Raw genomic sequence first — 22,062 nt, forward strand, 5'->3', positions numbered from 1 at the left:
TTTGAGTTCCCTTATCACAGTAGGTTCGAAATAATCTACCAATTTCCAGATCTTTGCGCCCAGCTTCGAATAGGTGATCATGGCGATCAGGTACGGATGCCCATACTATCATGTGTTAGTGACAAGTGAATACAGCGTGCCGGAGACCATATGCTTACAGGATGAGGTAACTTGGGATCGATCTTGTCGTCATGGACGACAAACGGAAAACCTGTGCCGAAGCTCCATCGCCGGTCTAATACGTACGCCGACCAGAACGTATTCACCGCATTTCTCCGATCTCCTTCCTTGGGTATCTTGGCAAGTCCGTCCCGGCGATGCAATCCCAGCTCAAGACACAAACGCGCGACTTGGCCCATGACTCTCCAAGATAGAATTTCCTCGTTCGACAGGAACCTATAGCCTGCGACGAGAGCTAGGAACGGCAAATTGACAACGTCACTTGGATCACTCATCAACATTCGATTGGCAATCGGCTCAATGCTCTCCCAAAGACGAGTGGCCTTTGCACTATTGCCATGCTCTTCCACAACCAGGGCGCAGCACATGATGACCTTGAGTTCCAGTGTTTTGATGTCCGAAATGCCGTCCTCTTGTCCGCCCGGGGGTGGGAGACCACTCCTTTTTGCGGCATCCGCCCATGAAGTCATCCAGGACGCAAGAGTTTGTGCGTGTATGATCACGTCGCCAATGTCGACAACGGGGTACATGATACCCACTTCCTCCTCGTGAAGCCTGCACAGACGGACCATCTCATCCTTATCAAAGTCCCATAGGGGATCCCTTGGACGTGGTCTTGCAGTCTCCTGAGAAGGTATCAAAGGCGACCCGGACGGTGTGTCCTCTGCAACAGCGCCATTGTCTTCTACCCCTTCACCGCTATATCCCATATTATGTAGCGTGTTCTTTGCAACATCGACGGTAAAGGCCATGCTTGTTGGCCCCCGGAAGGATGGGAGGTGTCGAGCAGCTGGTAACACATGTCGATCGGATGAAGGGTTTGAGAGCGATAGCGATGGCGAGGAGGTGGCCGTGTTGGGGGCAAACGATAATGTCCTGTCTTGGATTGGCGCAAGGCGTAGAGTCTCTTGTCTCAAAGCGTTCATGCTCTGGAAGAGACTGTCCACCTGCTCCTGTAGACGGACGACATGGTCGTTCATCTGCTTGTACTCATCGGAGTCCTTGAAGTTATTGGTGCAGCAATTGGGGGCATACAGACATGCCAGATTGAGATTGCCGCATCGTTGACATGGGGTTTCGCCATTGCACTTGATCTTCCGACGTTTGCACTCGTTACTGTAGAAGTTTGGTGTCAGTCATTCGCTGCCTATAGCATTGATCATGTCGAGTCGCAAACGACGCAGATTTCGAGGAGCATTGCTAGAGTCACCTCCATGTCCTCTCAAGAACAATGCAATTATTGGGTCTGCATAGAAAAGCAGTGCATAGTGTGTTACATACCACGCGATCGAGATGTACTACACATTGTGAGAAGCAGAGTTAGCAGGCGGGCCACATTTCGATGAACAGTGGAGCTCATCAAGACAAGACAGGACTCGAAGACAGGACAATTATCCACATACCCTGTTCCTCTTGGACCTCTGAGCCCTAGCAGAACCATCGTCACCGTCGGGCTTCCGTTTGGAGGCGCCGTTGCGGGCACCAGGAGCAGCAACTGCGGCGCCAGACCCCGAGGCGAACGGTGATGGCAGCGCGGAATTGTCTCCGAGCGCGGAAAGCGGCGACCCTGGATGGGCGCTGGGATGACGTGGAGAGATTGCTGCGGCGTAGGCTGGGCCTGTCACCGGTGTCCCAGGGGCTGCAGGATGCGTCAAGAACGACCGCAAGTCGCTGACCTGTGTCTCGAGTATATCCATCACGATTCCCGTCCTCCGCGCTCAGAGTTGGCAGGTTCATCCATTCATTGGGATCTCACAAGAGGGAGAGAAAATGTCCACTGAAAATCGGCACTCGTTCCAGCTCTTCCCCCCTCTCCACCCCCCAGCTCAGCGCCAGCCCGCTAACTAACATCAGGCAAACTTACCGGCCAGCCGAAAAGGCGCGCGCGGTGGTTCCGCCTCTGTCGGAGTAGTACTGCAGCACGTGACGCCAATTGGCTCTCTTCACCTGTTGACCTTCCATGCTGGGCTTGGGCGGGCTGGATCGAGGAATATTTAGCGCAACACATAAGATTGAGCGAGCAGAAGGTCCTGCCGCACATGAATCACGCCTCAGACCAGATATCAGTTATGTGCAGGTTATCAATCGAATGCTGGGCTGAGCGGGCCTTGAAGTAACACAAGGTTGACGCTTTGCGCTTGCTGAAGAGCGTGAACGAATATGTTCTTTCTTTCAGGCATGCCATCTACCCTGGCAACACGAATTTCTATGTATTACTGGCAGCATCTTGGCTGGCTTCCATCGGCAGTAGATGCCCCGGCCAAAGCCTCCTATTCTTCGAGAATCTGGTTCTAACCGTCCGTTTACTCGGTTTGGAAAAATTGAAACTGTTTCGCCCATGCATCCTTTATGCTCTCATCATCAGGGCTGATCATCTTCTTCGCCATCACCGTCCTCCTCATCATCGTAGTCTCCTTCATCGTCCAGCTCGCCGCCGATTTCAGACTCCTCGTCTTCGGTCATGACATAGTCTTCTGGCCAAATCAATGGATATGCAGTGACTCCCACATAATGTATTTCCTCGGTTTGATCGTCGAACTCCCACGATGAGCCAACCTTCTCTCCTTCCGCTGGTGGAATTCCCGCGTACTCGTCACTGCCCTCGTCGAAGATGGAGTGATCTCCTAGGTCGTCATCACCATCCGTCCCCCACTCACTCGCAAAATACGCCATCTCCCGGCGCACTTCGCGGTTGGCATTGGCTAGGCTGACGAACACGCCAATGTTCGTCCTTTCGCCTTCGTCCTCCTCAGCAGTCCGCGGCCGCTTAGTCCGCTCGACGATGTAGATGCATCTGGGCCATTGCGCAGCAGTCGGCGTGGGCCTGAGCTGCTTTGCGGGGGGCTGATCTCGTGTGTCGTTACCAGCCGTCGAGGACGTACGCTTATGACTCTCCATAGACTGATTGACTGACTGACTGACTGACGAGCTTCAGAGTTGCCGGTCGCTGGTGGAAGTGGCCCGCCCGGCGTCTCGTCTCCGTCACTGAAGAATGTGGCAAATGTGTCTCCTGATGACCAAGAGCTTGCCCGCGCGCGCGTGTGCCCATGAACTTTAGTGACCCCGCAGTGGGAGCTCGGAATTTGCCCCGCGATGCAGCGTTCTGATCATTGTATGCACGTACTGCAATGCCCAGCACCTGAGAAAAGTTCACCCACGATATGTTCCCAACATAATGAAATTACCAGAATCTAATGATGATAAGCCAATGTCTATTATTCGTGGTGATCGTCTACAGATGCGTGTTCAACAAGTGCTACAAATTCAAGTATATGAAATTGCGTCCATGTCACAGCGTTACTGGCTCACGTGTCTCCTATGAAAGTCTCCTCAGCATGCGCCCTGCACCGATCTTCAGCGTCCCCGAACTCCTGGCCCGCACACAAGGATGCATAAGGCTGAGAACACACAAGTCACGTCGGCTGCACACTCTAATCAATCACTTGCCTCAAGCAGCTTGACAATTCCGCGCTGTAATCCACACACCGAAGCTCCACCGTGATCCTCCCCTTCAAATTCCCATAGCCACACCTGAGAAAGCCGCTCGCTTGCTTGGAGGCGAGCGCCCATTTCCAATGCATTGTCCCTCATTCTACGCTCCAAGGCCCCTTTCTTTCTTCGCTCGAAATCTTCGTCTGATTCTCCAGGCTTCTGCACGGCATCCTGCTCCAGTGACCCGAACATCATGAACAGTCTGGGATTCGACACGGCACTCTCCTCCCAGCTGCTAATGACTTCTGGGTCGGAAAACCGCCGTGTCCCTCTCAAAAATGCCTTTTCTTGCTCATGCACAATACTGCAGTCATTGAACCAGATAGATGGACTTGCTGCAATGTACGTACTGAACAAATCTGTCTTCGTAAACAGCGAGAATAAAGTGAAGAGCCCTCCGTACGAGTGGCCAAACAAAGCCTTTGGCCAGTGTTTCAGGGGCAGGGTAGGAAACATCTCCTCCACAAGAGGCATGACGGTATCTGCCAGGACTTCGAGGAATCCTTGAGCCTCACCGAGCGTGATGTCTTTCATGGGCTGTCCATCACGCCCGATAGGATGTCTATGCTCCTGGTGCTTGGTTGGAGGCGTGAGGTCTGCCGATCGCCTTGGATCATAGACATTGTCTGTGATGGGATAGCCGACACCTACAACGATGGCCTTCTTGCCAGAAGAGCTTTCGAGGCGATGGACAACATCGGCAGCAGTGAAGAAGTAGGCGTTCCCATCAACTACAAAGCTACCATGTTGCAACCAAATCTCAGCTTCGCACACTCCCTAGATGGCGTAGAGATAGGAGAACATGCCTCACTTGCATCAATACCGCCTTGGGGCAAAGCAACTCACATGACAGGTATAGGATCATGTCCATCTTCTTTTGTTGTTCCGTCCGAGTTCCAGGCCAAAGGCCAAGACACTTGAATCAGGTATTGCCCTCGTGGAGTGTTGATGAGCTGTTGGCGGTTGTTCGGCGCTTGCGCATGTTGATGAGGATCATAAGTTAGAGCCGCCATGTCGAATGACAGGGTTACACCAGAAGAGATGGAGAAAGCCACGCTTCTGGAACCTCTGTCAGATCTTTGAGTGGTGGAGCGATGAATCTAAAATCTGGAAAGTCGCTCTCCAATCCTGCATTGTAGCCCCTCCTTGACTCACTAACAGAAGTGGCCGTTTTTCGCGCTTCCGTACTTCGGGCCATTGCCATCGGTTATCAGAATCCTACTGAATCCCACATCCCGATATCCACGCTTGTGAGAATAGAACGAAGGCATGCCACCCGCCGCATCCTCGGAACAAGCAATGGGGCGTTAGAGCGTAGCGTCGCAAACTCTCTTGGTCAGTCCACTTCTCCCAGTGGATTTCAATGAGGACACTCACGCAACGCGTACGAATGCATCCCACCTGTTTACCCGTTCTACGGCGTTCCAGCGTCTTGGCACTGGTGCAACTAGTCCTTCTGTGGCAGAAATAGCCAGACCCTGTTGGCCTTATTATCTAAGAGACTCCACACGACCACCAAAACTGTGCGGATCAGATAAGATTAGATGGGCCATTCACGTCTCGTGTTAGGACATGATATAGGGCCGTGGAAAGATTTTCTCGGTCGGTGGGACGACCTCGGGACCGGAAGATGCACTAGATGATCAACCGATCTCGGTTTACGGCGTGGTATCAAGGATGTACTTAGTGAGAAGGATGGATTATAAGCAGGGCAGAGTTTCGTCCGAGTCTTCATGTTGCTCAGGAATCGATTGTGAATTACCGAAAAGATAGTTCAAGTTTACAGCTTGGCCCAAAGACTTCCCGAAGATGGCAGACTCGCCATCACATTCAAGCGCCGATGTGTCTACGTTTCCCCCGGCATCTGATGCCGATGCTGAGAAAGCGGTTCAAGTCAATGGCCGTCACCATGAGCCCACGAACGCGGAGATTCTCAAGATGTCTTGGTCTCGTAGGGCCTTGATCTCTGCATTTGTAGGGTAAGTTAGAGAGCATGAGCTAGTCTACTCTACGACAACCTGTTAACAAGATGGCGATAGTCTATTTGCCGCGACGTTTATCCTGTCCTTCGTCAAGTATTCCACGAAGGTGTATGATGCATATGCCACGAGCGCATTCTCAAAACATTCAGCGCTAACTACGGCGAACGTCGTGTACACTATCATGAATATGGTCACCTATCCAGTCATGGCTAAGTTATCGAACGTGAGTATCCTCTTGACCAGACTTCCTAGGAATGCAGAAAGAGATTGGCTTACAAACGGCTGCCACCATAGGTTTTCGGTCGAGCAGAGGGCTTCAGTTTCTCGATTCTCTTTATGATCATATCTCAGGTCCTTTATGCTGCTTGCAATAACATTGCTACATACATTGTGCGTATTCTAAGCGTAACCTGTAGTAACGCCGCACAGGACACAAGAGCTGACTTATCTACCAGGCGGGCGGTATATTCGAATCGATTGGTGATACCGGCTTCACCATTATGCAGCAGATATTCATCGCTGACACCACAAGCTTACTCAATCGCGGCCTTTGGTCTTCTCTCCCGGAATCTGTCACTGCCATCCCTACACTATATCTTGGAACTATCGTTGCCGATAGCGTATTGGAGCACTCGACCTGGCGATGGGGATACGGCATGTGGGCTCTCATCTTCCCTTTCTGCGCTGCGCCTCTCATCATTTCAATGTTTATTCTCCAACGCCGCGCCAAGAAGAATGGATATAAGAACAAGAGCGCTTGGGCATCATCACCCGCTGGTGCGTCCCTTCTCGAACGGGTGCACCGCCTTGTATGGACGGACTTGGATTTCCTAGGAGCCTTCTTCCTCGTGGTGGGACTTGGTCTTGCACTCATTCCCCTGTCTCTTACTGGCTCCAAGAACAGTGACCGATGGCACGAGGGGTCTTTCATCGCCATGCTTGTTATCGGTGTTGTAGTAGTCGGAGTCTTCTTCCTTTGGGATGCAAAGTTTGCCGTCAAGCCATTCGTGCCCTTCCGCATGATCAGAGAGCGCACCGTGGTTGCCGCGTGCATCTTGTCGATTCTCGACTTCTTCCACTATTCCTGCTTCACTCTATTCTTTCCCAGTTATCTTCAGGTTGCTGGAGGCTACTCCGCTGGCCATGCCTCGAGGATCGAGTAAGGAGCCCGTTTGATCGACTAAGAAAGTCACTAATCTTAAATACTCTAGTAACGGTCTCCGTGTCTCTTTCCAGATTGCCTCGGTCTTCGTGGGCATCCTTATGAGATACTTCAAAAAGTCTCAGGTGTTCGTTTTCATTGGTGTACCGCTTGTCATTCTCGGCCAGGGGCTTCAGATTTACTTCACAAATATGCACGGTGATGGACCTGCAAACGAGCCATCATTCGTGACTGCAAAGGTCCTTGTTGGTGTTGGCAGGGCCTTCTACCAGACTGCTGCACAAGTCTCTATTCAGGCAATTGTCAAGAAGGAAGATGTCGCGGTCGTAACAGCTGTATACTATGCCGCAATGAACTTTGGAGCAGCTATTGGCACAAGGTGAGTCAGATCATCCACTCCTCACTCCCTATTCCTACTGTTCTAACAAATATGGTCTTACAGCGTTGGCGGTGCCATTTGGAACAACCTACTCCCCGATAAGTTAGCCAAGTATCTTCCGGCAGAGGGCAAGAAACAAGCGCAGGCAATCTACAAGTCTATCGTCACAGCAAAGAAGTTCGCTAAGGGTAGCGAGATGCGGTCGGCCATTGATCTGTCATATCGAGAGACACAGCAGACCCTGGCCATCGCAGCGACTGCAGCACTAGCGCCGATGTTGATAGTCATGTTCGCCTTGAAGAACGTAGACCTCAGCAAGAGACAGGCTGAACAGGAGCATGATTCTGACGAAGAAGAGCAGACTCCAGTGGGGAAGGACACCGCGCATGTCGACGAGAAGACAGTTGATCGCCAAGTCAAGGAGCTATGAGCCTGCAAAGGTTGGACGAAATCCAAGGGGTCATGGAGTAAAAGTTAAATAGTACTACTCTCCACAGTGCCGAAATGCACACTTTCAAGACGTACGTCAAGGCTAGGTCTCAAATTGTGCCAATGCTGTTATTAGATCAAGCACTTACTAAACTCCTATTCACGATGATATTCCGAATCAAGATGCGCATACCGGTAAGACCAAAAAGCACACCACACAAAGACTGCTGCGGCAGTGGCACAGAAAACAAGGAATGTGATAGCAGCCTAGCAAGTCAGCAAAAGAAGCCAGTTGGATGTTTGGTATTGTAGGGCTTACTTTGGCATCTCCACCGAAAGCGCTCCCGTCATAAAGAGGTGTGGATACATAAACCATAAGGCCGATGATAAATCCAATCGCCGAGTAGGCCATGAGTCCCATTGGTGCCTGCCATACAAAAATCATATTCCGTTTAACTGATATTTTCATGGGACGGGACTGTGTTGGGCCTCTACTGACTGGTCCTGTTGTAGTGTTCGTGTTCGTAGTACTAGTAACGACCTCCTCATCTGGGACTATGACATGAGCAAATATTGAGAGATCTTCAGCCAGGCGCCGCTGTTTGGGAGAACTTTTTGCAGTTACGAAGATGAACGTCATCGTCGACGAAAGGAAAACACCTGTTATGCTGAGTATAAGACCTGAATACCATGCCGCTGGTCCAATCCAATGCTGAGTTGGACGTTCGGGCCAAGAGAAACATGCGACGATAGCTGCTGCAAGTAATGTGCTCTGTACGTATTCTATTTCAGTGCCATGCCATGTCATGCCATAAAAGCCCTGTAAATTGTTGCAGAGCTACTTACACCAACCGCAACGAGCTGAAATTCGTGTATCTTCGTCTCTTGCCAATGGTGAAATTGTTCGCTGATCTTGTCTTCATTTTCGTTCTCCTTGACACTTCTGATGATTGAGAGAATCGGTATCAATGTGTTCTCCCTATATGAGCGGTAGTAAGGAAATGTGACCACGTTTGCCAGCCACGTAGCCACTGTTGTGGTGATCCTCTGGATTATCGCCTCAACGATTCTAAGTATGGGCAGTGATAATGTAGTAGTCTCGGAGTATACGTACAGGGTTAAATCCTCTCACTGTCATCATGAGTCTATCTTGTAGCATTGAATCCGGAGCTTTCAAGTGAGATGGGTATCTGAAGGATATGTTTGCATCGTTGAAGTGTTTTGTGGCGCATGGGTGGTTCTGTGAGGCGGTGCTGATGCCTGCTGTCGATCACCCACAAAAATTGCGCGGGTGGCCATTTAGAGTAGAGTGGTTCAGGCAGGTGGTCGCATTGCCGCCGACCCCCTGGCTGCCGCGCTACGTTTTGTGCTTCTGATCCTGATGAAGTGTCTGGGTTAAACTAAGCGCCCAAGTCGAATCAACAATTGAAAAGGGTACGCCCAAACGAATTCAAATGACATGGTATGTCGTATACTTGATTACGTGATACAATCTCGAGACATTTCTTCCCTTACAATTCAGGCCCTGTACATCTAGCAGAGCATAGGTGTACTCTACCCTCTTTTAACCGTGAGGTCACAGTGTCTAGATGCCTCAATGATATCCTATAAAATACATCTCGATGGATATTAGGCAAGGTCTTTTCCATTTGAAACTCGGAGCATGAATCCTGGTACTCGGGACCCTTCAATCTAAGGTCGCTTCCGTGACGCGAACCCAAAACTGATCAATTAAGAAGCTTGAAAAGCCTCTACAGCGCCATGGCATCTCTGGGTTGACAATTTGAAAATCAAAGGCCCTTAGTAACTGTCAGTTTGTCAGCAATCACTCAGATGTGGAAACCCTCTATGCGAATACCTCAACAAAAATTTTGTTCAGCTCGATCCAAGCAAGCGTTTTCCCAGGACACATCCACCGCCCATGGCCGAATACAAGGTCAACATGCTTAATGAGCTGCGCCCTGTTGGCCTCGTCGCCCTCGAGAAAGCGTGCCGGGCGGAAGGTATCGGCGTCTTCACCGAATACTTCCTTATTTCGGAGCATGGCGCAAACATTGACGAATATATCTGTGCCACCGGGGACAAATCTACCACAGATGGTATCACCCTCAGGAGGAACCCGTTTCGAGAAGCCAGTGATAGCTGGAGGAACCATTCGAAGACCTTCGTTGATGACAGCCTACAAGTCATCAGCAAGGTCTTTTACTCAGCGTGGAGTGGCAAGAAGCTTACCTGCAAGTAGGGAAGCTTCTTCGCTTCCTCATTTGTGATAGGCCTAGATATACGCCCTTGTCGAATGGCTTTAGAGATCTCATTCTTCAAATTATGGTACACATGAGGGGTTGATATCAAATAAAGCATTGTGCCTCGGATTGCAGTTGTCGTGGTTTCCGATCCAGCGGGAACTTGAAGAGCGATCTCCAACTCAGCTTCTCGAGCGGAAAGACCTTGCTTGATCCATTCATCCTAAGCAGAATCAATAGCTGCTCGATACAACTCAAGAATGAAAAAGTTTCAAGATCGGTGGATACTTACCAACATGTCTCCGTGCTCACGATCTGCTCTCGGGCCTACTTTGAAGCGTTTTTCTGCCTCTTTCTTCGCAACGCTAAAAGTGAAAAATTATGAGCAACCTGGCAAGGTTGAAGTAGCCAGAAAACCTACCCTAAGAATTGACCCATTCCCTGCTTATCCGTCGGCTTAGGCCCTGCCAGTTTTAGAAAGAAGGTAGATGAGAAGAAGCCTCGCAGAGAGCTCATGCTGATGCAATGCATGAATGGCACAAAGTCATCAGAGTCTCCCAGAAAGTGAAACATGTCAGTCTCTGTCGGAAGATCTCCCCACGGCTCGCCCATCCCAGTGAGAGTTGTGACGTCGATGGTGAAGTATCGTGCTATGCGGCCAAAGTCCATCAAACGCTTTCCGTTCTTCGTGGCATATTTTGATCTTAGAAGATCGACTAGGACAGCAAGCTGGGAATCGACATCCTTCTCGAGATTCATCCGACCTTTGCCGGCATATCCGCCTGCCAACTGGGCTTTGCGCTTGTCGTGTTTGACTGTATCCGGTTCCGATAGCAGGCTGTGACCGTACGGATCGAAGCGCACGCTCGAATACCACCCGCCACGGCCATAGGTGGAACGCACACCGTTGATATGTAAAAATGTCTCCGGATCAAATATGAGCAGCTCGTTGGGGCCAATGCGGGCTATTCTACCGTACTTCTTCTGCACCTCTGGAAGTATCTGATGCATGCGACCGGAACTCATGGCTTTGACACCCCAGAGGTACGAGAAGGAGGCCCAAAATGGCCCTGGAAAATGTCTCAGACGCCGCCATGCTAGGATAGCTGAGATAAGATAATACGCCACTGATGCAAACGACAAAAGAGCAATGATGCCAACAGAGCTTCCCCATCCATCGAGAATCGATGATGGCTGCGTCGAGGCGGCCATGATTTTAGCTCGCGGCAGCGACTCGGTCCACGGTGAGAGACGGTGAGCTCGACCGAGAAGATGAGAAATGCGAGCGAGCGGAGTGGATGGATGAGGTGTCGAGAAACTGGAGTTCGTGGACCCGTGGGGACGGCCCGCCCACGATCCGCTTCCACGGCTTTGGGCTACTATGCAGTATCGCTGACTTTCATGAATGCGTTTTCCTCGTTTAGGACTAGAAGCGTGCTGCGTGGTGGAGTCTAGACGTTATTAGTGGCCCAGAAATGGATCTAGGCCCCCGTTGATAACGGCCACAGGATGCTCGCCAATCTCTCTTCGCAGCGCAGAACGCCATCGATCTAGCGCATCCTAATATCGTGCAATTAGACCCAATAATTCAAGTGTTCGTCTAGCCTAACGATCACGCGGAGTTGTAACACTAAGAGAGTCGGGTTGCGATGAAGATTAGGAAGTAGCATCTTTTCGAGGAATTATCTGTGTTGTACAATATTTGCTCGTTCAGCATGACGGATCTCTTCAAAAGGCTGTTGGAAACATTTGAGGAGCAGCCATTACTGGCCATTTCTGCATTCAGACGAAACGCAAGGTGATCTTGGAATGGTCTCTGGCAATCTTCAATGGCACAGTGACTACTGCTGGGTTGTGTGTGCTGGACTTTCGCCGATAATAACTTGCCTGAATCCCATCACAATACAGCAGAGGACATAGTTCGAACGCACTTCGTCTCCCCTCTCACAGCTCGACAGTCGTATGACTGGTCACTCGTGAATGTGAGGCTCATGCAAGGCGGGCTGAGACACGAATGGAAGGGCGAGCGCTTAGCGACATGCACTCTTCTAAGCAGTTGAGACTGTAGTATTCTTCCAAGTGGAGAGCCTAGGCTTGCGGAATTTTTGTTGCAACTAAATCCGTCCTCTCAACAGCCTCTTTGGTGGATTACAGTTGGGGATCGGGCGCACATTGTTTAATTTTGATTTGACAGTCCTGTACGCGATGCAGACTCTTTAAGGGGAACGTAGGCATAAACAACTCAATCATGAGTGGCATGTCATTGCCAGGAATTCCTGTGTCGATGATTGCTCAGGAGGGCCCGGTGCAATTCTGCGGCCATGTCTTTGGAAACATATCACAATACAAACATCGATCACTTCCAATGACCTCATTTGCGATTCCGCGGAATGACTGTAGCAACAGGCATAGTACTGCTTTCTTTGCCGACTCATGGTTCGTTTCCCACACCGAAAAGGGTCGCTCGATCGCACGTCCATGTGTAGTGCACTTGAAGAACGCTCGCGCTGTGGATGTATTGGATCATCCAAATCTGGATGTCATATGTTGCTACAAAGAATCACTTAGAGAGCCGCCTGGGGTTGAAATTGGTCCGGCCGCCACTGTTGACAAGAAAGTGACGGACGACTGAAGTGGATTTCAATAGAGACGCCGCCATATCGTCTGATCGGCGAGATAAGAAGATATTCGTACAAAAGCAGAGAGGAAATGAATCGGCAGCCAAGCAAGAACCGTAATGAGTGGCAGAGTGATATGGCAAACAGTGGACCTTATATTGACTTCAGCTGAGAGATAGAGCAGCCTCGGAGTGGCGCCGAGACCTGCCAAGAGTGCCATAGATACACAAAATCAGCCTCATAATCTCCTCGATGCCGTGAGCCGAGGCCTAGTTTGACTTTGAGATGGAACTTGCCAGGTATTGAGTACATTTTAGGAAGCAAGTATAAGGGACCCATCCGGTGAGTGCAGTATAATGTGGACGTCTAGACAGTGCGCCCTTCAAGAACACATCAAACACAACTTTGTATGCTTCTGTGTGATTGTAACTTTGAAGTATTGTGCCCAAGCCAGCGAGAAAACACCTCTCCAAGTGTCTTGCCCGAAGGATCGAGTTGCTTGGGTGTCTTTAGCCACCTGCCCAGGCCAGTTACAACTCTGTGTAGCCTACTTTACGCCATTGCTACCTTCCTAGCTTCCTAATAAACCTAGAACGGTGGAAAGCCATTGTCAAATTTTCTTTTACCAACACTAACATGAGAGCTACAGCACCGAGATGGATTATTCTAGAGTATAATATGCCGGGTTATTGACGTCAGCTTGCTGGCCGGAGCCACGAGCCTGGTGGACTAATTCCTTCTGAGTGCAAACACTGGCTCAACTGGGTGCCAAGTTTCTGGCCCGGTATGTCATGCTCGCATTAAAGTTCTTTCCCGTAGTGTGCCGGTCTGGCCGTTCCCCAGGTTGGCTTTAAGTGACGTTCGTGATGCTCGTACGATGGCCTGGCTAGTGCAGTAGATACCCATGTTCGAGTCCATAGCAGCTATGACGGACGGGGTGGTGCCAAACTTGGGCCCCAAAACCCGGATTTTGAGCATTCGCGATGTCACAACTCTGGGCGCTTTTGCCACTTTCCGCGACGGTCCTTTTCCCCCTGGCTCGCCTGGCAAGCAAGCGCGAGCAGAGGAGACAACGGCGCCGGGCAATTTTGATTAAGCGAAATTACCCTTTATCCAAATGGAAGCAGGCGGCTTGGGCGGCCCAAATGGCTAGCGCAGTGGCCGTTTTTAGGACGGGCCTAACGCTGAATGGGAATGGTTCGCTATCCGGTAACGCTAGCCTCTCCCCCCTCCTTGCTTTGCTTTGTCCTCCTTTCTCCTCAGAGCGCGTCGGCAAGGGGGACACTTCACTGCACAGTCTTGTACTATGCAGTAATAGCGAGTCAACTCTGGCACTCGAGTCCCGAGCAAACACCTGAATTTGCCCTGTGTGCTGTGTTGCATTGTACGCACACAGCGGTAGGTATAGGACAGACATCACATTGTCTACACGTGGCTGGTTCGTTGTCAATCTCAAACACCTCTACCACAGTTCAACGTTACGTCTTGGCCGGTGTCGGCTCTTCACCTATCAGCAGCGCGGTCAACGCGCTGTCTTCTTGCCGAGAAGATGAGCAGCCTGAAGGCGAAACGGGGATGGAGGATGGAGGATGATCTCCGGTGCTTGTTTGCACCTGCACAAGGTTGAAGAGTCAGCGACAACCGAGCCTGGGGATGGATGCGAGATGATCTGACAAGGAGCAGAGATTCCAGGCTCGCGGATAGCCACCAAAACAGTACATCCTCTCGTATAGAAATTACTGCGAGATGTCATGTCCCTGTGCGCACAATGCATCCGTCAACAATAATTACAACTAGGCCGGGCCTGTGCCGTGGAAGCCGTGCCGCTGGAGGATGGGTCACCAGAAAGAAGCAGTCAGTCACGCTGTTTTATTTTTTATTTTTTATTTTCTCTTTCGAGTCCCCAGCCTAAATCCTAGCTAGTGGAGAGCCAGAAACAGCTCCTTCAATCTCCACAAATCAACCGGCGGCCCTACTGCAGGGGATCCGTGGACGCTATTCGCTGCCCCGGCCTGACAAGCATCATGATCAGAAAAAGAAGCATGCGGACTGGACAAACCTGGCCAGTCGAGCACAAGGATCGACTAGGGCCACCACAAGGGGGATCCCTCCCCCCATCGGCTGCTTTGTTGGCGCCACAGTCATGAGCGGACACCACTGAACAGGGGGCCGAATATTGGATAGAACGTTGAATCTCGTATTCTCGCTGGCACCCCAGCATCCACGCGCCGAGCGATGCCCGGGCTTGACCAGGTTGGGCTCGAGGTGTTGGAGGGGATGGGTGACTGGATGCATCTGATGGCTGCATTCAAAATCTGCCGATTCCTCCCATCGGCTTTCCTGATTCTTTCTCTCTTCCTCCTTCAGCACACACGAAGACAATAATACACATTCGCTCGTCGAAGACAGACACTCGCTTGCTTGCATTTCTCGCAACAGACATTCGTTCAACAAGACAACTAGTCAACCACTCAACACCTTCAAGATGCGTGCCGCCATTGTCAGCTTAGGAGCCTTTGCGCTCGTCGCCAGCGCCTGGGAGTACCCCTTCTGCGTGAGTCGACCTCTGTAGGAGCAACATGTATCGCGAAACCTCGAGACTAACATCCAGAACAGGAGCCCGACAACTGCTACCGTGAGCTGACCGATACTCGCTTCATCGAGGAGTCCAAGGAGTTCTGCCCCAAGTATCTCTCTGGCGAGGTCACCACCATCCCCTCTGACTATGAGAACTGCGACAACGACGCTGCCGCCGTCTCGTCTGCTTGCTCTTGCATTACTTACACCTCTACCACCTCCTCCTACCCGACCAGCACTGCTGAGGTTTCCACCACGTCTGAGGTCCCTGTCACCACCACCACCAGCGTGTCTGAGACCGAGTATCCCACCACTACTCCCAGCTCATCCGAGTACAGCACTGCTGCTCCCACCTCCAGCTCTGCTTCTGAGTCTACCACCGAGTGGACCACCAGCACCATCTATGCCACGACCACTCTGACCGTCACCTCGTGCGCCCCGACTGTCACCAACTGCCCGGCTCACTCCACGACCGTCATCACGACCGTTGTGCCTGTAACCACCACTGTCTGCCCCGTCACCTCTGAGTCTGAGTACCCGACCTCCTCCGCGGCTCCTCCCCCGCCGGCTGAGACCACCACTCTGATTCCCGTGCCCTCCACCACCGAGGTCGGCACCATCACCGCCGTGCCCACGACTTCCGCTGCTCCCACCAGCTCCGTTCCCGTCACCGCTGGCGCTGCCCGCGTTGGCTCCGGAGCTGTCCTGGCTGCTGCCGGTTTCGTGGCCGCTCTTCTGTAATTTTCTTTTCTCTTTCATCACGGCAAATTATTGGCATGAAAAAATGGATTGCATGATGCACGGAGAAGGGTGTTAAATACGGGCTTGGATGGCAAAAATATTTACGATTGATTCTAATGCTAAATTAATGCAACAATTTGTACATTTCACATCGTGTTCGTCGTGACATGTTCTATTGTCTTCCTAATGACAATGAGACATGATGCCCTTTGTAGGTGTCCGTCTGCGATTTTCCGTCGCATGCGGCGCTCTCAATCAACGTCCCTCCGATGTCAGGTCAACTTGGCGACGTGCGCATTTGATCAGCAGTGTCAGTTTGAGCCTTGTGGATTTGTTGCTCCACCGTAACTGTACACACTTGAGATGCGTGTAACCGGCTCGTGGGTCACAACGTCTTTCCGGGTCCACTTTACGACTAAGCTTAAATCAAAACAAAAGACAAGCGCGACCCGCAGACAAGCCGATCGCAATTCATCGTGCTTGCCAAAAGAAGCAATATTTCCACTCTCACAGAAATTTCAAGCCCTCGTTCGGTCATCAACAAAGCCGCAACAAAATAAGAGCAAAAGTGAAGGTGTCCCGTACGATGAGGTTACCCTTCACTGAGACAATACAAACAGGCGTTGATCGCAATGGAGTCTGCTAAGAGAGCCTAGTGGCTAGCAATCCGTGGTGAGACATCTCGGGTTCTTGGCGCGCCTGCTAGGCTCGTCGCCGGTGTCGCGCATCTCGGTTCTATCGATTGCTAACCGGAGCCAGGCCAGTTTGTCGCCCTGGAGGGGAAGTCTAAGACACGCATCGCGTGGCTTCCAGCACTAGTGTCGCCATGAGAGGAAGAGTCGGCTGATGCTGCGAGGAGCCTAGAATAGCATGTGCATGCTATGTCGTCATTACCGCAGACATCCCGGATACATGTTTGGGTGATCGTGTAGTCCGCCCAGTGTGAAAAGGTTGTGATGTTGATTCTTGACTAGCGTTGGCGTAGCTTGAACCGAACCATGCCACAAGACGCCAATGGTTGAGCGAGGGCCAGAGTGTTGTCTGTGAGTATTGGTCGATATTTGCTTAAAGACGAAGCAATGCTTTGACCGGTGAACACTGTCGCCGTTCAGCCTTGCCACACAGTCTGCGCTATGACTCTCTCATAATGTTGTATTTCTCAAGATACTCAGGCAATCTGAACTCTCCTACTACTCTACCGGTCCGCCGCAAGACAATCTTGTTACCAGAAGAGTCCACATGCCTGACGAAGGAGATTCTTCTCTCAAGTTGGACCACTCGTGAGATGAAGCACAGCTTGGACGACGGCTCGGGGATGTTATCGGCAAAGATGCGGCACAAATCACAACCGGACGATGCGCATTCCAGTATGCGTCGGAGTGATGGTAGCGTTATCTTGAGCTGCACTTCCTTGCCTTCCTCCCGATATTCTTCCACAAGTTGTCGCTCTAGGATCAAGGCGCCGCGCACGTGGCATCCTTGGACAGACTCGTGCCGCTTGATCTGAAAGCGTTCTACGTCGTCATAAAAGTCTGGAGTGTCCATATTTGCACGAAGACGGTGATGATTTGTGAAGTGTCCACTTAGTGGGCAAGGCTGAGGGCGGGATGCACCTTTTCGAAGTACCCTTGCTCAAGCGAGAGCAGAGCGAGCGAATGTGAACCTCAAGGATGTTTATCAAATTAGTGCAAATATCCGGCTAGCATTCAAGATTCGTCAGAAGATGAGCGCCGCCCTGGAGGGCATCGCAGCGGACTTCACTGTCCAGAATGTGCAGAGACGAGGGTTGTATATAATCACATGTGGAATTGCTGACTCTTTTGCAGTTGCATCGTACCATCCGGGGTCATCATGTGGATTCATCTCATTGGTGGATGGTGTAGGCGGCCTCAAAGCCTTGATCTCCATGTTCAGGCTGTGAAAAGTAGACAAATGGCTTTTCTGGCGACTGCCGTTGCAGGTGGTGTTGGAATCAGTCTCCACGACCGCTGTCTACCAATCGTCTGACGCCTCTCGTGTTGTCCCACCCATAATGTCTTAGATCTTATGCGGCGTGCTTCATCATGGCTACGCGTCGCGCGTGCAGGAATACATATGAGGCGCCTGGCTGTCCGCGATGAACATTCAGATGCTATGTGGCTATTTTCCAGTTTAAGGGCAACGTAAATCGCGTTCGGAGTGAGATTGTGTGGTGCAAGTCCTGAGGATATTACGGGTATAACGCATCGGCAGTTGTCATGGGGAGATGGTTCGGTGGACACCTTGAGGACATACACCCCGCAATTGCTGTGTCATTACATCATGTGGCCCCATGAGGCCGTGTGTCTCGGCCGGGAGTCATCAGAATGCTTGAATGTCATTTCATGCCTCCACTAGAGGCTCTTGCGGGTAACTAGGTCAAAATATTAATAGAAACGCTTGGGAGTCTAGTTGCAATTGAAACAGTGCAATATCTATACAATATTGGAAATGACATTTGCAAGCCCATTCACGTACGTTCTTGGTCTAACGTCTAGGAACTATCCCTATGAAGGCTCCTTTTCTCTCTCGGCGGTAGCTACAATAAGCTTGTGCTTTGCCATGGTAAATATATTGCGATATTCAAACAAACCAATAAACACGTCAGGGGTCCACTACCAACACACATGTATTTAGCTCAAATAAAGCTGTCGAGAACCCGGGTTCCATTGTATTACGCCCTTGTAATAATATCTGATTTAATTCGAGACATTGATCGTGTGTACTGGGTATTAGGTAGGGAGAACCCTTTAGTGCTCTCGCAAATCGCCTTGTTTCTTTGGTTCATCAATCTCATCCGCAGTTATCCTGACTTGTCTTGCTATCCCTGTTCTTGCATCATCCCACGCCCTTTCTTGCATATCCCGCGCGTCTGTTACTGCGTGTGTTCCTCTTTCCATGATTTCGTTTCTGACTTGCCTTGCGGCTTCATCCATAGCGTACGACACCTCTCGGGTTAGTCGTGGCTTTTCCTCTTCTATCTCGCTCACAAGGGCCTTCCTACGGTATCGAATCTCCTCTTCAACATGCTTTTCATCGTCTTGCAGATGGTGTGCGGTTTCGTGAACCTGATGTGTCTTATTTTCGAACTGGGACTTCAGATTGCCGATTGTACCGTCAAGGTTCTTTAGTTTGTTCATTACGCCGTCGATTTTAGAGGCGTCGATACCACCGATCTTGTCGGACCCGCCTCCACCCATTAACCGCATGCTGGTGACCGAATTGTAACTGTCTGGAGTGTTCATCTCGATTTCCTGCTTCGTGTTTGCGTACATTTGCTCGATGGTTGCCACCACTTCATGAACGTCCAGGGGACAATTATGACGGGAGAAGTCACGCTCACGCTGCTCAATAAACTCTCTGATCTTCTTCCACTCATTTCCGAAATACTTGAGCCGGCCAGGCAAGCCAGAACCCTTGAGAAAGGTGAGGAAGCCCGCGATGACAGTATTTAGGGCTCCGAAAGCTGTAATGGCCTTGTTGTTCGCGTTCGCCGCGCCTAGAGCAGTCAGAGCAGCAGCAATAATGATTTGTAGGAAGTAGCAGCCGTTTATAACCACTGAAAAGACTTTGTAGCTGTCCTTTGCCTTCTGCTCGGAATCCACAACGCGCGCATAGAGACCAATGTTGGCTGCGGGACGTGTTCCGGTCGGGCCACTGGCACTGAATCCAAGTTGGGGAGATGCTGTTATGCCAAGCATCAAGCGGAATAATGCCAGAGGGTCATCTTCGGGCATCAGATGTCCTGTATTGTGAATCTGGCTCTGCCATGGCGCTGAGTTGCCTCCCAAGGTTGACGACAAGGCAACAGATGCCGCATTTGCTATATTTGGCGCGTTTTCTTCATCCAATTGACCTTCTTTAGGGCGTCGCTTGAAGGCCAAGCGCATGGCAGAGTCGAGAAAGGAGGCCATGTTAACTTTGCCTGTACGAGCTCTGAGCGGCTGGTGCAAGGCACGTCGCGTGCGTTATACATAAAATCGTGAATGAGAACGGAGGATTTGGAGGGGACACCAAAAGATCAAAGCTCGAGCGGGAGATTCTTCAAGTCGGTTCTCGACCCTCCATGGAACATCGTTAGCGGCACCAACAAACAACCATGTGTCTCGGAGACATGCTATTGATAAACAGCTGAAGACCAATTGTATCATTCGTAAGGACTATTGGACGGGACAGCCCGACCGATGTGTTCAGATGCTCGCAGATCACGGCTCTTAGTCGCCTTCGCTAGGCGCAAATGGGACATTCAGCTTGGTCCATGTCTTGTCGGGCTGCCAAAAATGGCGCCTCGCGCAAGCCCCCTCATTCACAAATGAAAATCATCTGCGCATTGTTTAAGAGCTACTAAATTGACATGCTGATTTATCTGAACTAGTGTTTCATGCAATCGTTATGATACAATGCCAGTCCATCATCGTACCTTGTTGTGGCGATTGCTGGGTTGTTTATTTTCATCGGTCAATAATACTTGAAGCCACCATGTTTTATGCTTTCAAATCGTCAAATCAGCTTCACGTTGGGCCAGAGTATGCAATCGGGAACATCACCGATTTCAGAGATATGTCTGAAGGTTGAAAAAGAAAACCTGGCAAAGAAAGAGAAATTTATGTCTTGCTGTTGAAGCTAGATGTCTGCGTCAAAACCTACGACATCAAATGTTTTTTCTTCATTTGTATTGAATACTAGTATGTTAGGATTTTTGGCATTGATGATGCTCTCGTCATCGATAACCGAGATACTCTCTATGTGACGAATATGGCCGATCGGATGGGTTGAAACTGTTCTGTTGTTGTCCGTATTATCCCATTGTGACTATTGAGTCTTCGGTGGCTTCCTCCCGTATACGACCATTCTATCCGACACGATGAGCAACTAGAAGAGTCATAAAGCATGAGCGGAGTGGACTTACACAGTAATGTACGGGTATATGGACCTCTTCCTGATTTCCTGCCGCATGTTCGCTACCAAGACAAGAACCTCTTCGCGTGACCAACCCAGAATTTGAGTCAGTATGAATAGGGAAGATCCTTCCATATCGCGCTCTAAGGCAAGCTGAAATAAAAGACCTGCCTGCTTCAACCTCGGATCTCTAGGCCAATTGTTCACTGGGAGTTTGAGCTTTGTCTCCGCAATATCAGTGAATCCTGCCGCTTCCATATGTCTTTTCATCTCGCCCTCCAGGCAAATAGTGAACGGCCTTCCCATCTTTTCGCCAGCTATGTAGAAAGATTGAGCCCATGTGTTGAAAACATGATCCTCGGGCAGTTTGACATGATCTGATAAGCCTTGGCAGCCAATTTCAACATGTTCATAATATCCCCCGGGCTTGAGATGTTGTAATATCTTCCTGTCTAGGTCTTCCCAGCTCGGAACAGATCCATATAAGCCCCGGACATGAACAAAGTCAAAATGATTATCTGGCCATGTCCAATCCAACAAACAGTCGTCAACTAGAAATTTCAAATTTGGCGGTATCCAGGTCGGCTGGGTTGGACTAAGATCGGTGCCAAGCACCTCGGCTTGGGGGAATTCATCTGCAAAATCCATGGCCCAGATTCCAGTCCCGGTCCCAATATCCAGAACACGACTAGGAGTTGTCGCATCAACAGGTGCAAGAAAGAGCTTGTTATCCAAGAGCATTGTTAGAGCGTTGTGGAGCAAGTCAAGTCCTTCGCTTTGTCGCTCGTCATTCGGACCCCAGTATTCGCCCGTCTTAGCATTTGCGTAAGTGCGCCCATGTATTTTGCGGTACTTCAAGATGCTGGGGGCGATGGAGTCGCTCGATGCAGTAGTCCCGGCTTCGATAGCCGAGTCAGCATCATCCTCCTCTTCGGTAGTGTCGCCAGCATCAAGAAGTGTTTGAGGGGTTAACAATGGAGCAATCGCTCCCACAGATGGCGGTGTTATCTGTACTGGCTTGGCTTTGTTGGACGGTAAGGTCTCCAATTTATCGCTGCTCATCTTGATGTATTCTAGTTTTTCAAGACCATGTTCTTATGAGATGATTAGCCTTTGCTCTCTTCTTTCTTGTCGATTTTCTGTTCAGACACACGACTTAGTATGCTGGAGATCCACAATGAGAAGACTTGAGGATATTTGCCATTAATGTAGCTTGGCTCTGCTTGGTTCAATAAGTCTTGCTGGTGTGCATGCATATGGAGACATTTCACAACTATTATCGAATCAACCACTGGCAGTTCTGCATGTTGGTTTGCGAATGTGTGACGGACCGTAGAGCGCG

At 50.4% G+C, this 22,062-nt stretch overlaps 5 protein-coding genes across 5 annotated transcripts; 2 read left to right on the forward strand and 3 right to left on the reverse strand.

The window, feature by feature from the left end:
• Positions 1-2,541: 2,541 nt before the first annotated feature.
• Positions 2,542-3,078, reverse strand: UCRPA7_7127 (hypothetical protein; the record flags this gene model as incomplete). The annotated part of the gene is made up of 1 exon (XM_007919656.1): positions 2,542-3,078. The coding sequence occupies one exon, from the start codon at positions 3,076-3,078 to the stop codon at positions 2,542-2,544; it is 537 nt and encodes a 178-aa protein (XP_007917847.1).
• A 2,532-nt stretch (positions 3,079-5,610) lies between these two features.
• UCRPA7_7128 (putative siderophore iron transporter mira protein) lies at positions 5,611-7,625 on the forward strand (the record flags this gene model as incomplete). The annotated part of the gene is made up of 5 exons (XM_007919650.1): positions 5,611-5,651; positions 5,712-5,877; positions 6,110-6,813; positions 6,866-7,195; positions 7,259-7,625. 5 exons carry the CDS (start codon positions 5,611-5,613, stop codon positions 7,623-7,625), a joined length of 1,608 nt encoding a protein of 535 aa, XP_007917841.1.
• Positions 7,626-9,470: 1,845 nt separating this feature from the next.
• Positions 9,471-10,878, reverse strand: UCRPA7_7129 (putative cytochrome p450 monooxygenase protein; the record flags this gene model as incomplete). Its single annotated transcript, XM_007919653.1, has 4 exons — positions 9,471-9,803; positions 9,857-10,090; positions 10,160-10,232; positions 10,289-10,878. The coding sequence occupies 4 exons, from the start codon at positions 10,876-10,878 to the stop codon at positions 9,471-9,473; spliced, it is 1,230 nt and encodes a 409-aa protein (XP_007917844.1).
• A 4,092-nt stretch (positions 10,879-14,970) lies between these two features.
• UCRPA7_7130 (putative cell wall protein sed1 protein) lies at positions 14,971-15,803 on the forward strand (the record flags this gene model as incomplete). The annotated part of the gene is made up of 2 exons (XM_007919649.1): positions 14,971-15,039; positions 15,102-15,803. The coding sequence occupies 2 exons, from the start codon at positions 14,971-14,973 to the stop codon at positions 15,801-15,803; spliced, it is 771 nt and encodes a 256-aa protein (XP_007917840.1).
• A 2,768-nt stretch (positions 15,804-18,571) lies between these two features.
• UCRPA7_7131 (hypothetical protein) lies at positions 18,572-19,558 on the reverse strand (the record flags this gene model as incomplete). The annotated part of the gene is made up of 1 exon (XM_007919665.1): positions 18,572-19,558. One exon carries the CDS (start codon positions 19,556-19,558, stop codon positions 18,572-18,574), a length of 987 nt encoding a protein of 328 aa, XP_007917856.1.
• Positions 19,559-22,062: the final 2,504 nt, after the last annotated feature.

The sequence above is a fragment of the Phaeoacremonium minimum genome (genome assembly GCF_000392275.1).
Source record: "Phaeoacremonium minimum UCRPA7 unplaced genomic scaffold PA7_03_scaffold_499, whole genome shotgun sequence".
Classification (NCBI taxonomy): Eukaryota; Fungi; Ascomycota; class Sordariomycetes; order Togniniales; family Togniniaceae; genus Phaeoacremonium; species Phaeoacremonium minimum.